The 17,125-nt window shown below is 33.5% G+C and overlaps 1 protein-coding gene across 2 annotated transcripts in view; it reads left to right on the top strand.

Annotated features, from left to right (window-relative positions):
- ERBB4 (erb-b2 receptor tyrosine kinase 4) overlaps window positions 1-17,125 on the top strand; it is a gene marked incomplete at both ends in the record, with an annotated part of 1,160,630 nt that overhangs the window by 816,323 nt on the left and 327,182 nt on the right. For both annotated transcript variants that reach the window (XM_079710036.1, XM_079710037.1), the window contains one exon: window positions 3,194-3,259. In XM_079710036.1, the coding sequence (XP_079566162.1) occupies window positions 3,194-3,259 (66 nt within the window). The remainder of the gene's footprint in view (window positions 1-3,193; window positions 3,260-17,125) is intronic.

Consider the following 17,125-nt stretch of genomic DNA (forward strand, 5'->3'; position numbering starts at 1 on the left):
GCACACTTGTCGTGACAGCACTCTGAAGGGTGTGGGCCAAGAAATCACCTCCTTTTCGTTTTCAAAAGGGGTGGAGGGAATACAAGTCTGAGGAAAATCCCAGAGAAGAAACAGTTGTCGGCTTCCTGTTATAGGCATAATTGATATTTCTACTTTTATATAAATGAAAAATGGAAACTAACAAATGAAATCTCTTCACAGCATTTAGACAAGGTTAAATTATTTAAGCGTTCTCTGTTTGTGCGGGCACTATATAACTTGTGCCCAACTAGGTGGGTCTTGCTATGATACTTTGGCAAGAATTGTAAACAAAATTTCTAGTAATATTTCTTTTTCTATTAGATATGAGAGTAGGTCTTGAGATGGTAAATTGAAACTGCAAGAATAAGAAGGTAAAAAAAATATGTAATCCAATTAAAGGGGATCATTGAAGTTTTAAAATGTCTAATGTTACTCAGCATTTTTTATTCACAACTACAGATAGTTGTTTGGCAACAATAATTAAGCTAAATATTTTATTAGGTCCAAACCCAATTAGAGAAGTCAGATTAAATGGTAGATCATCCTCTGCTTCAGATATCTTCAATTAACAGACTACTTATTGGGTCGATTTAAAGGATTTTAACACACCTAAAGAAACACATTAACATTACCTACTTTCTCATAAAAAGTTTGTACTCAGAAAAAGTTTGCACTGCTTTCCATTTTGTCTCACAGTCCTTTCTAATTTCCTCTGGTATAAATCAATTTGGATTTATTAGCTTTATACAAAAGAACTCTGGTAAGTTTTTAATAATAATTATCATTATCACTGATTAAAGTTATATTGTTCAAGCCAGATGGAGTCCTTTTCCTGTCAGCTAGAATGAGCTTGCATTATGTAGTTATAATGTGTTTGGATCTAAATAAACAGATGGCAGAGTGACAGGATATTATACGCTTGTGATGTCAGCCTGTGTTTCACAAACAGAATTGCTTTAAATAAACCCCATTGAGGCCAGGATCTAGATACTTTTAAGAGGGTGGCTGGGATTGAGCTTAAGTGTTATATTAACGTGGAAATAGTACTGTTCACTTGCAGAAGAGTAGACCAGTAGGATGGTCTGAGGTTTAGCCTGAGAAAGGGTGTCTGCTGAATCTGTCCCTTAACTGGGAAAGCATTTAACATACTAGGTTCATTCAGTCAGTCTCAGAAGGAGAGACTAAGACAAACAATAGAAAAAAGCTGCCCAAGTTGTATGAACTTCCAAGAGGAAGAATTAAAAACTGGGTCAAGGAAACTTTTGATATAACCTTATTCCATAATTTTTAGAGTGAAGTTAACTATTTTAAAATAAACAACTTGAATAGGCATGTACTCATTCACAATTTATATTAGAAAAGTAACAGAAAAGGTTTAATAAGAACTTGGTTATAGAAAACTTTAGTCTTTGATAGATTTTCATGTCCACTTTTCTCTAAAAATGAGCCCATTCCATATCCTTGTACTCACAAAAATTTGGAGTGAGCCTATGAAATTCAGCTGCAAACTTCAAAGAAAGTCATTATACATGATTTCTTCTAGCTAATATTCTTTTGTTGAGATTGTAGGGAATTTCTCTGTGGGACAACTCTATTTGCTGAGGCAAATACCCATAGTAGCATCATCGTTAAAAGGAAAATGAGACTATAGGAAATAAAGGCTGATATTTGAAAATGAAGGTAGTATCAATAAAATTTTTAGAAGAGGATATAAAATAATTGAAATTAAGCTTTCTAAAAAATTAGCTGTTTTAAATGCTTGAAATATTTATATAAAGATGTTGGTTAACAAGGTGGCCCCTGTACATAAAGGACAAGGAGAGACGGAAGAAAGAGGCAGCCCACTCCATATTAGTAGGCGACAGGTTTAATAAGCAAGGGAACTTATTTATGCAATTTGTCTTGGGCAACAGCAAGGTGACTATATCTCAGCATCCGCCTGCCAGAGTCTTAAAGGTTTGTTTAGAGGTCCTAACTAAATTCAGTCACTTATTCAGTCCAGATGGTCTCAGCGACACCTTACTCTCTCAAGGCTATGTCCTTGAAACAGCTGCTAGCATGGGATTAGTCATACATTTCAAGGACAGGGGAGGGGGTGAGAAGCCTCTGATTGCCTGGGTTCAGCTCGCAGGTCAACTGGCAGTCACAACCTCTTAATGACCGCCTTCTCAGGAATATAGCTAATATTATGTCATAACTATAAATGGAATATAACCTTTAAAATTGTGAATCATTGTGATGTGCACGTGAAACTTATTAATATTGTACATCAAGTATACTTCAATAAAGAAATTTTTAAAAAGACAGTGCAAACTTATGGTTACCCAAGGGGAAAGAGAGGGAGGGATAAATTAGGAGTTTGGGATCAAAATATACATACTACTGTATATAAAATAGATATCCAACAAGGACCTACTGTATAGTGCAGGGAACTATACTCAATATCTTGTAACAACCTATAATGGAAGAGAATGTAAAAAAAGAATATATATATGTATATATATATATATATATATATATATATATATATATATATATATACATACATATGTATATATATATATACATATATTTGTATAACTGAATCTCTTTGCTGTACACCTGAAACTAACATTGTCAATCAACTATATTTCAATAAAAAATTTAAAAAAGACACAATAAATCTTTGACAAAAAAGAGATAATCTAAATTATATATAAAACCTTTCTTTTTCTGACGGTTTATCATGTTTGTAATATATTCTTGTTTTCATAGACTTCAACTTCTTTTTAACTATTAATTTAATCCTTAACATCTGTTGGTATCAGTAAGCCCTGAACTTTTGAAATTATATCAAGTAGGATAGATCAATAGAATAAAATATTCAATAGTTGAAGTGAAACTTATTTCATGTAACTATTTACTTCTGACTATGTAGGAACATTTACAGATTTATGTATTTCCTTTTCTTATAAAATGATGAGAGGATTTTGAATATCAAGAGATTATATTTCTGCTTCACATGTATTTGACATTCAGATTTTGCTACTTAAGTGGGCATTTTATGAACTATGTTTCAACTCTAGTGTGACATAAAAATCCTCATAAAGGGACAAGAATGTTTCCTTTGAGGTATTAACTCCTAGTCAGAGTGAAAGATTATAATACACATGTGCTTTTTGCTGTTCTACAGGTGGACGTTGCCATAAGTCCTGCACTGGCCGATGCTGGGGGCCCACAGAAAATCATTGCCAGACTTGTAAGTGTTCAACAGTGAAAAGACATAGCCTTGAAAATGTCAAGTAATTTTAATAATTGATGCTTTTCACACTTCTGGTTATCAGAAACATGAAACTGAGCTTTTGCCTCCTTTTGATAGATTTGATTCTATCTAAGTAAACTGCCTAATCTCATTGCTTTCAAATTAAATGTAATATGTAGTTGTTTCCTATATTTCTTTGTGGATTCTGGATTAATGATAGCAACACAAATGTGTTGCTATTAACCATGACTTCAGAGTCTGTACATCAGAGGAAGTAGGAAAACCAAATGTATACAAAATGATAATTAACTGAATTTCAGGTTAACTGAATATCTCAGTACTTTTCCCAAAGAGTTACATCACTATTCATTCACTGGAGAAAGAAAGGAAAAGCGTACTGTGTACCCACTCTGTTCTAGGTACAGAGATATAAACTATGTGAATTATAAATATAGATTCACTATTAAATCACAAAATGTATCTCACCCTTAGTGTATATTGTTTCTTGTATGTCATTAAAATAAGTATGAGGGATGATCATCACTGCTAAGACATTTAAAAACAAAGTATACTGAACATAAAGACAAATATCTAATGTTTTCAGCATTCTTAAAGTCATCTGATACTTAAATCAGCACTGAACGTTCACTCATCTTAAGGATAAATGTTTTCTTTAAAAAGGAAATACAGGGCTTCCCTGGTGGTGCAGTTGTTGAGAGTCCGCCTGCCGATGCAGGGGACATGGGTTCGTGCCCCGGTCCGGGAAGATCCCACATGCCGCACAGCGGCTGGGACCGTGAGCCATGGCCGCTGAGCCTGTGCGTCTGGAGCCTGTGCTCCACAACGGGAGGGGTCACAACAGTGAGAGGCCCGTGTACTGCAAAAACAAACAAACAAAAAAACAACAACAACAAAAAAAGAAATACAAAATGCTCTATATAAATGGTAAAGACATTTCTTCCTGCTATAATAACAGCTGAAATAATAAATGGAAAACAATGTGGAGGCTATTTGAAATGTATTTCTTTTTTTAGCATAGAAGACACATAGAAAATATTATTAAAAATTTGAACATACAAATATTAGATATTGTGGACATCTGTTATACTGTTGGATTAAAGTGTAGACTTAAATTAACTTATTTAATAGAAACAATGTTTTATGGCAACAATGTTTTGACAACAATTTTAAGCAGCATTCTAAAGTAAGATTAGATTACTCTGTGAAGCACATTCACTATGATATTGGAGAAAATGTGTATTAATGAGAAGCAGAAATAACCAGTCCTTCATGACACAGAAGTATAAATCAGCCATGCAGAGGCAAAGGAGAATTGGAGAGAGAGAGTAACAGTTTTTGACAGTTTTTACTTCCTCGTTCTCTGGTCTTCCTGAGGTCCAAATGTATTTTTTTTTTGTTAGGAACCTTAAGAAACACAATGTTCTAGTACACTGAAATTAGTTTTGCTACTTGCCACCAAGTGGGGGTGGGAGGAAGTCTTGGCTAAGAAAGTCATCAAGCCATAGCTCATGCTATCAAATCATCAGCCATGCAGTCATTAAATTCACCCAATTTTCCAGCGTAGAAATTAAACTTACTATAATAACAGAAAATTGGCTTAATGGTCACCATGCCTATTCCACAGAGTCTAGCAAATTTAAATTCAGTAAACATTTACTTGTATCTGCTATGTGCAAATCCAAATTTTAGAGTAGTATTCATTTGCGTGGATCTTTATGGTTTATAAAACATTTCCATTTTAAAATTTATTTTCACAATATTCCTATTAGTTTAAGAGGACAGTTTTCATTAGCCTCATTTCATAATTGGGGAAATGTAAGCTGAGGAAATGATTGTAGGAGCTGTTAAATTTACACAGCTGATACCTGGGATTTTAACTTAAGTGTCCTGAATCTAAGGATAGTACTGTTTCCTGTACACAATATTTCATAGCAGTTTAGTGGGCAAGGCCACTGGATTTAAAATCAGCCAGATGATACAAATCTCAGTTGTTTCCACTTTCTGTCATGAGAAAGCAATTTAATTTTTCTAAACCTCAGTTACCATATCTGTAAAATGGAGATATTACACTTACCTCAGAGGGTTGCTATTTTGTAATCAAATTCAATACAATAATGTGGTTGAAATGCTTAAATATGTTTTGGCATATACTAAGGGCTTAATAAATAATAGCTAATATTATAATAAGATAAAATAGATACTCCTAGAAAACTTAATCCAACTTAAAACTGAATGAATGGATGTGGAAGCAAAACTCCTGCAGGCCAGTTCCACCTATGAAGGCTACTGACATAGATGGCTGGGGAATAAAAAAGCAAAAACCCTGGAGTGAAGTGGAGGCTGCTTGCCCTTGACATTTGCTCCTGTTCTCTCTCTCCTTGTTTGAGATACTTGAAAGGTAAATTATGTATCCATATCTAAAAAGTCCAACATCCAGAAGCAAAATGTATTTTGGAAGTACTCAAAGATGTACTTACTGTAAGACCTGAATTTTAGAAATATGATCAGAAATTTTGTGAATTAGACCTCATGAGAGATTCCATAGAGATATTAGAACTCCAGAGACTCCATGGAGATGTAACATCCATGATTAAATATTTTTCCAAAAAATGTAAATTTTCCAGGCTTCCTTTACATTGCTGATAGCCCTTCTGTTATTTAAAATATATTACACTTAGGCCCACTTCAGATGCGCTTATCTCTGAACCCTGATTGAACTTTTTAAAAATCAGAAAACAGTCTGGGCAAGTTTTTGAAAATATTCTGCTTTTTTTGTTGACTGACCATACAAAAGTAAATTTTAGGATCTGAAAGACATGATCTTATATCATTACTTACAAATGATTTCTTTCCTTATGACTGAAATAAGTTCACTTCACTGAGGCCTTCTCTGGAGGTATTCAACTTCATGATTTGCCAAGTATTTCCTTATTTTTATGGATAATTAGTCTTTGAGATTTTGCATATATTAAGGAAGAAAGGTAAAATATTTAGAAGCACCACACCTTAGCTAAGGAAACTGACATTAAGAATACATTTCAGGGCTTACCTGGTGGCGCAGTGGTTGAGAGCCCACCTGCCCATGCAGGGGATGCGGGTTCGTGCCCTGGTCCGGGAAGATCCCACATGCCGCGGAGCGGCTGGGCCCGTGAGCCATGGCCGCTGAGCCTGCGCGTCCGGAGCCTGTGCTCCGCAACGGGAGAGGCCACAACCGTGAGAGGCCCGTGTACCGCAAAAAAAAAAAAAAAAAAAGAATACATTTCATTCACCACATTATATCAATGCTGACATCCTCCCACAGGTGTTTCCTCCTAAAAAAGCAAGTATGCCAGGAATGATCCTCTGTGTCACTAAACGGTGAGGAGTCACCATAAAGACAAATGCTTCAGGTTCTAGGAGAACAAGTCCATGATAATGAATGACTTGCTAGGGTAAAATGAAACAAAGAGTGATGATCAGAATAAAAACATCTCTGAACAGAGATATGGGAAAGGAAAAATGCTGGTGACAATGATGGTAAGCTTGAGAGCAGGTCTGTAGGGGTCAGAAGTTTTAAAAAGAAGAAATGAGGAAGAAGTTTTGTGCTTTGTTTTTAATAGATTTCATGAAATGGAAAGAGAACATGAATTAATTGACAGCTTACTATTGCAGGGTAACAAATTTTGACACCCTAATATGTGTCTCTTTGGCATGAGGATTCATTTAAGCTGATTATTTTTAAGGCCTGAAAGACTCAGAAGGAACCTTGCCCCTAACTGCCTAAAAGAGTGTAGTTAGAGGACCTGTTGCAGGGAGGGAACTATCACCACAGGTAACTATAGTGTGAACTAGATGTGGTAGATTAGGAGGAACTTAGCAAAGGCTGTTTGTTAATATTCCTCTCTGAGTCCCAGTGTCTTTGCATAGCCCCGCAAACATTTGTGTACCAAACCTTTGCTTTTCTCTCTCCATGTCAGTTGGCTTCATCCCCTTTGAAGTCCCAAACCACTTTGCCCAACATCCTCTTTTGTCTTTAGCTGAAGATGGTAGTTAAGGTGAGAGTTTCAGCCATTTTGGCGAGTTATTCAGTTTTGTTGGATTTCTCCCGTATATACATGTTATTCAACTTTTGTTTGATTTTCTCCCTTTAATCTGATTCATGTCAATATAATTCATATTCCAACCAGAAGAATCTAGAAAGGTGGAGGAAAATTTTTCTTCCCAACACTCTGGTCAACAGTTCACCATGCATAACTATAAAAACTTTAAATTTTTAGTAAAATTTGGTAACGTGTTGCAGCTTCTTCTGTGTACTGGTTGCTACAGTTAGCTTTGATTGCCTGTTGAATAATGTATCATTTTCCTCTACAGCATTTCATAATGTTCAGACTGTAAACTCTGGAGCCAGCAGCTATTTTTAAAATGTTTTTTTCTAAAATGATCCAAAAATTAAAATGTTTTTCTAAACAAACTCCTAAAAAAAAAAAAAAAAAAAAAAAAAAAAAACTTAGACAACCTAAAGAATTTTATAAATATTAAAGCAAGTTAATTGTGCTGGTAGAATCTAGCCAGCTGTTCCCTTCTTACTGTTTTACTCATGAGTCTGATTTTCTAAAATAACTTAAATTCATTCTTTTTAAATCCTTTTTGATGTTAGATCATCAGGACCCTATAAACCTAAAAGAAATATTTCTCACATAGTTGCAAAAGGTCATAATAGAACTTATGAAGGAATACTGTGGGCCTGCATTATACATGGAGCCGTGACTCAAACTTGAAAGTGCTTTTAAGCTCAGTTAAATCGTGGCCGCATTGCTCCACAGCACAGCTTAAGTAAATTGATTCAGTGGATTAATGTACTCATGTAAGGGGAGACAAACCTATCTGCTGTGTGAAGTCTGAAGCTTATAGTAGTATTATTTAGCAGGCTTACTGGTAAGAATGACAACTCTCTCTATTCATAAGAACTGAGTCCTAAGGTTTGAGCTCGTAGGTTTAGGTGTGAGAGAGACTAAGCTTTAAGAAATAAATAATAATGATTAAAGGAAAGAAGTTATCTCTGTCCCTTCAAGATATATGAAGCACACATCTCATATAAAATAGATGCTGCATATCCTTTTTTATCTTTAAGCACAATATCAGGCCAGCTTTCTCCAGCCTCCTATTATCAGCCTGGGTGGTTGTTTCATTTTACACGTTCCTTTTATCATCTCAGTTAGGAACTGCATTTTAGAGGATGAGGGGAGCTTGTATCAAAATATTACAGTTTGATTCCCCCAACCTTACACATTGTGTATTAAAGTAGTTATAATTGTCTTTAACTGCTGGTTGTATAACTAAAATTTTCTCAGCTGATTACCACTCAATCTATTCTTCAGTCTTCTAGTTGCTTTATAAGTGACATTTCTTGCTTAGAAACTAATTGAAAAATAAAGTGCACTTGACAATAGGTTAAAAAATTGTTTGTCTCTTAAATCAAAATGTCACACCAAAAAAGATAAATTAATGAGGAAATGCGTGTTTCAACTACTGGAGTAAACAGATGTCTTATGACCACTGAAATGTTCATTAAATTGATTAAAGCTAAGGCATTATTTTAACCAAAAGAAAACTTCTGGGGAATTTACCCTTTACTTCTAAAGTATTCTTCCTAGCTAGGTTATCTCAAAATCTTTTTTTTTAATTAAAAATAAAGTAGCATTGAAATTAATACAAGCAGTGTATTTGTTCTGGTGTAGATAATTGTGAATGGAGGGTACTACTATATTGGCAAAGTAAAAACTTGTTCCAAACAACACTTTATGTTATTTACTATTTCTATAAAGACATTATAGAACATGCTAGGAAAAAATTAGAAATTACTTAGCATTTTTCTCATTAATTTATCATGCTTGTGCACAAAGAAAATTACTTTCAGTAGTTACAATATATGAAAAATTTCAGTTTCATAAAAAGAAAAAAAAACTTGGTCTGGCTTATGGATTCTATTCAGTTCTAGAGCAAAGTTTAGAAATATCTATATATCTATATCTACTTTTATTCATTCTAAAATATATCTGGAACTTCTTTGAAGTGAATATTAAAACCTAAGAAAATATATATTTTTGTTCCTCAAAATTTCAGCAAGAAAATGTAGCAACTCGAAACTAAATTATACTTTTTTCCATGAAATTTCCAAAAGTTTCCTATGGATTGCAAAACCAAAATGACAAATTGTGAAAATAATATACTAATTATACTTACATACATACATATAGACACAGTTTGCTAAAGTGTAATCATATTTACAATCTTTGTTGAACAAACCCTGTTTAAAAAGAAGGTGCCAATGTAGTAAATATCCAATTAGATCAGAGAAAAGCAAGTGGGAGCTAATGGGGAAAAGAGAGAGCACTGAGCCAGCAGGCTCGATCAATCAGGATAACAGCGAACCTTTGTTAAAAGCCAACATCTTTAATTAAAACCTTTGTATTTTATTAATAACTTTGCATGTCCGTAAGTCTTCTTATTGATTTCAATTATTTCCTTTTTTTTTTCCTTTTTTTGGATTTGTAGTTTCTGGAGATATTGTAAAATTAAGGGAAGCACTACGATAGACTCATTGTTTGCATACATTTCTAAAATTATGCCCATCTAAAACATTTCCAAAAGTGACTCAAAAATATCCTTGTGGAAAATGAGAGAAAAATCTCTCCTAATATGCTGTTCATTTTGATATAAGTTGATGATCTTTCTCAAAGATTTAAAGAAAGGGTTGTTCATTTTAACTATAGGAGATACAGATATTTGAAATGCTCTGTAAAATACTGTCTAATGTGATTCAGGAAAAATCATGCTATGCTATGCTAAAGGCTCAAGGGGTATAAAGAAAGTATATAAAATTGTGCCTGTTCTCTGGAAATGCTCTGGTACAAGACAAAGCCGAGGGGTGTTTGAAAAGGTCAAAAAGAATATTGAACTGAGGGCATCAAGAGAGATGTAGTCCTAGCTTTAAACTAACTCAGTTTCAAGGACTTCAGTTTCCCTAAGTTCCCTCATGTACAAAATGAAAAGTTTGAAAAAAGATGATTTTTGTTCATGCTTTTTTGCATGGTTAGGATATTTGCGTGTGTGTGCATGTGCGTGTTTATTAGCCATAGATATAGATGATATGCGCATAGTCATAGACACAGATTTATGTACAGATAGTTTGGGGGAATTATTTTGTGGCAGTTTTAGCCTACTGACAGTGATGCTGTCTACTAGGAAAGTCTGAGGCACTCACCGGGCCCCCTACTACTTGAGGGCAGTACCCACAAACATTTTCTGGACCAGAGTCAACATTGTGGCTGGATGAGTCCTTGTGGTTCTTATTATGATTTCAAGACACACCTCAGCAACAACCATCAGGGAACTTTGAAAAAGCAAGGGTTGTCACTCACAGGTCTTCGAGGTATGGCAGGCTCAATGGCTACATGGTGGGGTCACGGTAGAGAGTAAGACAAAGTATAAACCTGGTGCTCTTCCTGTATTAGATTTGGGAGTGGGGTACCTAGGGTTTCACAGATTCACTATTTATTGGCAAATTTAAAATATAAGAGCAGGAATTCAGGTGTGGGAATGGAAAAAGTGGGGTCATTTAAAACATTAGTTATCTAGGTTACATAGAGCTTTCTGAAAGGGGAACTTCATGAGTGGGGGCAGTTTGGCTCCTTTTCTAGGTGTTTTACTAGCAGCTGTGTCATACAGCTGGCAATATGTTTATTTGAGATGGATGTCTTTGAAATGGATGCCTTGACAATCAAAAGCTTAATGTCAGGCATTTACACCACAGGAGTGCAAGCTGTGGGTTGGATAGAAGTAGGTAACCTAGCAGTGAGATCAGAGAGTGAGTACTACACTTTTGAAGGATTATTGAGAGTATGTTGAGAAGAAAAGTCAGAAATATCTAAAAATGTTACGAGTAGAAGAATTTTGTTATTATGGTAGTAATGATAATTTATTCTGAATGTTTTGCAGCAAAAGAGTTGACTGTCATTAGAATACTATCTTTGACTATAGAAGAGTTCAAAATTATCTACATCTGATATGAGAGTGTCATTTGATGAAGAGAACACTCATACTCACAGTTTGCTCCAGGAGTGAAAAAAAGAAGTGTGAGATGTCATTCTCAGAAAAGCAAGCACTTGTGTACCGCTCTTATGGTTAGGGAGTTGTGCAAGCCTGGAGAAAAATATTTTCCTTAGAGTTCTGCTTTGCATTAATCTGAGATGTATCATCTATTTATTGACTTAATTGGTTCAGCTGGAGGAAGAATTAAGTAACTGGCATGGGGATGAGGAAGAAAAGAAGAGGATACTGGATACTCATCAATTGTCCTTATGTCAAGTAACATTTTTACTCATTATATTAGAATAAATGTGAATTTCCTAAATATCAGATATATTCCATTTCTCAAGCCAATATCAATTTTATGCATTAAATTTGACAGTTTATAATGGTATCATGGATGCTTCTTTCCATTAACATAGATATTTCCAAGAGAAATAGTCACTATATTAATTCATGATGAAGTTATAAAAGATAAACCAGAAACATAATTTTCACGTTACTACCTCACTGATAATGGTTACCTTTGGTTTATCCAAAGTCCTTTTGCTCATGAAGTTTGTTTTAATGGAAATGATAGAGCATTATGACTCTAAGAATAACTCAGGTTTTGTTCTGATTTGAATACTTCTTGAACTCAGATAACTGTTACCCAGGGAGATTATTTTTCTATACAATGAGGATGTTGCATGTATTTAAGGTGTATTTAATTTCATTGACTAGGGGAGGGGTAGAGGTGAGAGACAGAAAGACAGACTCTGACACTTACAGGTAATTACAGATAATTTAAAATAAAAATCAAACCACAGTATTTTACCAAGACATAACAGAAAACTTAAATGAATGAAGAATTACCACAATGCAAGATGAGAAGACTCAAATGATGAAAATGTCAGTTGTTCTAAAATTAAGCTATGTATTTAACCATCTTCAATCAATTCCCAATGTTTCATTTTGTTTTTAATTGAACAAAATTAATCTAATGTATTCCTGGAAATACATTTAATAAAATAGCCAGACATTTAAAGGGAATAGCTATGTGGAAGGACACTCCCCAAGTATTAAAATGTTAAAAAGTAATAAGTATTAAAGCAGTATGGTATTAGTTCAGAATGGAATTGGCTCAATGGAATGTAATAGAAAGTTCAGATAGAGTCTAAAGTCTATATGGTAATTTGGTTTTTATAAAGTTAGCATTTTTTAATGGCAAATGAATAGATTATTCAATAAATATTGTTAGAACAAATGGTCCACAATATGGAAAAAGTAAAGTTAGATCCCCACCATAAAACAAAACATGAGATGAACTGTACATTAAAAGTTTAAAAGGCATCAGAAAGACTATAGATTATAGATGGATTGTAGACTAAAAGTTTAAAAAGCATGAAATAGATTGTAGATGAAAAGTTACAAAAGCATGAAATAGATTGTAGATGAAAAGTTAAAAAAGCATGAAATAACTGAAAGTACTCGAAAAATGTAGGTAAAATCTATGACATGATGACTTTTTTCCCCCTTTTATCACCATTAAAGCTTGACTTGTCATTTTATTTTTTATTTTTTTAACATCTTTATTGGAGTATAATTGCTTTACAATGTTGTGTTAGTTTCTGCTGTATAACAGAGTGAATCAGCTATATGTATACATATATCCCCATATCCCCTCCCTCTTGCGTCTCCCTCCCACCCTCCCTATCCCATCCCTCTAGGTGGTCACAAAGCACCGAGCTGATCTTCCTGTGCTGATCTCCCTGTGCTATGTGGCTGCTTCCCACTAGCTATCTATTTTACATTTGGTAGTGTAGATATGTCAGTGCCACTCTCTCACTTCGTCCCAGCTTACCCTTCCCCTCCCCATGTCCTCAAGTCTATTCTCTACCTCTCCACCTTTTTTAAATAAAACATGACATAAAAGGTAGAAATTTTAAAAGAAGAAAAATATTATTTTAATTACATTAGACTGTTTTATATTTTTAAAACAAAGTATTTTAATAAAATTTAAGAGAATTAAAATTTTTCACAAGAAATTTGTAAAAAATGTTTTCTTCACTTATAAACAATTACATAAAATTTTTTAAAAAACTAATTATTTTCATAATTAGATTGTCAAAGTTAAAAAGAATGATAATTCCTTGTGAGGATTAAAAATATACAGAGAAAAGCAATCTCAGTTACTGTCTTGAATTATTATTATTATTTTTTGTATTTATTGCATTTTGTTTGTTCATTCATCTGCTGATGGACCTTTGGGTTGCTTCCACCTCTTGGCTATAGTGAATAGTGCTTCTGTGAACATGGATATACAAATCTCTTCTAGACCCTACTTTCAGTTCTTTTGGATATACACCCAGTGAATTACTTATGGATGTGTATTTTGTGCTCTTTTAACTGTCACACTACCTTGGAGCTATAACAGGGAGGTCAGCATATAGACACCCCAAAATTGACATTGATTATTGATGTGGTAAGAAAATATTTTTTTAAATTTTGCATATTTATAGTGACATATTTCTCTAAAAACATGCATTGCTTATGTAATTTCAGAATTTTAAAAAAGGAAGGAACAACAAAAAATTATACTATTTTTATTATGACTCTTTTTGTAATTTTTGGGGATGTCCAAAGTTTTGTCTATATCAGAGAGATGATAATTTTTAGTGATATATTAATAATACATAAAAGCTTTAAATATCTATAGATATATTATTTTTTATAAAAATTTTACTCAGAGAGAATCCCAAATGTTGTTTAACAAACTGCCCACAGTTTAACAAACTGCCATGTAGGTCAAAATCAGACTTAACTACCCTAAGTTTTCATTGTGACGATGGGCATATAAAACACAAACTTCTGGGAATCACCAGTCTCAGTGGTGCAACTCTGGAGGAAAAGCACTGTGGCAGGCACTGTTGTGCAATGATTTCCCATAGCCTCTGGGATCATAAAACCTCAGAAAAAGAAAATTTCGTGTCCAGTGGCTTTACGTTCCTGAATTCATTAGAAGGCCAATTTGCTGCACATATATAAAAGAAGCATTAAGATTAGTTCCCTAATTTTCTATTTTGACCTTTGTCCATACAATTGAATAGTGCTCTCCAATCACTGGTTGCAACTCATTAGTGGATTGTAAAGTCATTTCTGTGGACCCTGACCATGACCAACATTAAATTTTTATTGAAATAGAATAGATTAGAATAAAATAAACCAGATTACAATAGAATAGAAAAGACAGTATCAAAATGCTTTGCACCTAATTAGGGTTAATATAATGCCTTAAAACTTTTCGTCATGGATATCTGTACTGAGCCATGATGTAAAATTGTACTATAAATTGTGATTAAAAAAAAAAAGTTGGAAAAACACCAAAAAGGAACATCATTTAACTTTTAGGCAGGCGTGATTATCCTTTTTAAAAAAATAAACTCAAACATACATTCTATGAGAATAAAAGTAATATTTTGAAAACATTCGTTTGTATATGCTTGAAGCATGTGTTTTTGGTGTAACTATTTTAGGTAGTTCCACTTTAAAATTCTGTTATTACTGAGACATAGACTTGAATGTTGGCCTTATCTGGGCCTCAGTTTTCTCCTCTTTAAAAGCAGTAGGTTAAATTCAATCATATATACGGGTCTATAAAATGCTAAATATAAAATAATCTTATTTCTATGGCTTTTGCTATAAATTTGAAGAGTATTTGAATAATATCTTAGTCTTCATTACTCATCATTTGTAATTGTGTTGTTACTTAAAATGATTATACAACTAATTATTATTCAAGAGTGTAAAGCAGTTATGTGTAAATCATTTTAGTCATTCCATGTTGTGTATATATATATATATATATATATATATATTAGAATTTAATTTTTTTCCAGTTGTATGGAGATATAAATGACATACAGTACTGTATAAGTTTAGGTGTCCAGCATAGTAATTTGACTTATATACATCGTGAAATGATGATCATGATAAGTTTAGTGAGCATCCATCATCTCATATCAATACAAAATTAAAGAAATAAGGAAAAAAACATTTTTTCCTTATGATGAGAACTCTTAGGATTACTCTCTTAACAACTTTCATATGTATAGTACAGTAGTGTTAATTATCTTTATCATGTTGTACATTACATCTCTAGTACTTATTTATCTTATGACTGGAAGTTTTGTACCTTCTTTAAAATTTATTTATTTATTTATTTATTTATTTTCACACACACACACACACACACACACACACACACACACTGTATTTTACTTTTACAAGAGATAAATGAACTGACACCAAGCATTGTAAATGGATGACCACAACAAAAGCAACAATGACTGCAATTACCAAACATAAAACACACTCATACTATGTCATAATATTGACATTCAGTCCAGGAATCCTCCACTGTAACAGCTCCTTTATGTTGCAGTGAAAATTTATTTGTATATTTTTGGCCTCTGAGTCTTTGTGGGAATTTTTTTTTATTATTCAAACAGGAAATCACAAAAATTGCAATCATCCTCATCAGTTCACTCAGTCCCATGTAATTAATTTTTTAAAATCTTGATCTTTTGTTAGCACCTTTATGAATTCATCAGTTTTCCATTAGAGTTCTGAAAATGCTTATTCATTCAGTTCAGCAGTATAGTCAGTTACCAGAAACCTGTACTTGTCAAAGTCTTTTCCATGAATTCCTTGAAGATGAAACCCTTTTATAGGAATATTTTTGCAAAAGCATCAGAGTACACCCAGAACTGTCTGTAAATGACAAAAGACTTAAAAATGACCACAGTTAAAGATTTGATGAAAGTACATAATAAAACAATTGACAAGAAAATTTAGTTATTTCTGAGATATACATTTTAAAGTAATAACTAGAATTATGACTTATAACATTATACCAGAACATATAAGATTTTTAGAAATTTCATGTAATGGCTGAAACATTTATATTAACATATTTCATACAAATAACCTAAAGAAAGTTTAGTATTAGTTTTTTTGTTTGTTTGTTTGTTTGTTTATACTGCAGGTTCTTATTACTCATCAATTTTATACACATCAGTGTATACATGTCAAACCCAATCGACCAATTCAGCACACTACCATCCCCACCCCACCACGGTTTTCCCCCCTTGGTGTCCATATGTTTGTTCTCTACATCTGTGTCTCAACTTCTGCCTTGCAAACCAGTTCATCTATACCATATTTCTAGGTTCCACATACATACGTTAATATATGATATTTGTTTTTCTCTTTCTGACTTACTTCACTCTGTATGACAGTCTCTAGATCCATCCACGTCTCAACAAATGACTCCGTTTCATTCCTTTTTATGGCTGAGTAATATTCCATGGTATATATGTACCACACCTTCTTTATCCATTCGTCTGTCGATGGGCATTTAGGTTGCTTCCATGACCTGGATATTGTAAATAGTGCTGCAATGAACATTGGGGTGCATGTGTCTTTTTGAATTATGGTTTTCTCTGGATATATGCCCAGTAGTGGGATTGCTGGATCATATGGTAATTCTATCTTAAGTTTTTTTAAGGAACCTCCATACTGTTCTCCATAGTGGCTGTATCAATTTATATTCCCACTGACAGTGCAAGAGTGTTCCCTTTTCTCCACACCCTCTCTAGAATTTGTTGTTTGTAGATTTTCTGATGATGCCCATTCTAACTGGTGTGAGGTGATACTTCATTGTAGTTTTGATTTGTATTTCTCTAATAATTAGTGATGTTGAGCAGCTTTTCATGTGCTTCTTGGCCATCTGTA

This window comes from Hyperoodon ampullatus (genome assembly GCF_949752795.1).
Source record: "Hyperoodon ampullatus genome assembly, chromosome: 8".
Taxonomy (NCBI): domain Eukaryota; kingdom Metazoa; phylum Chordata; class Mammalia; order Artiodactyla; family Ziphiidae; genus Hyperoodon; species Hyperoodon ampullatus.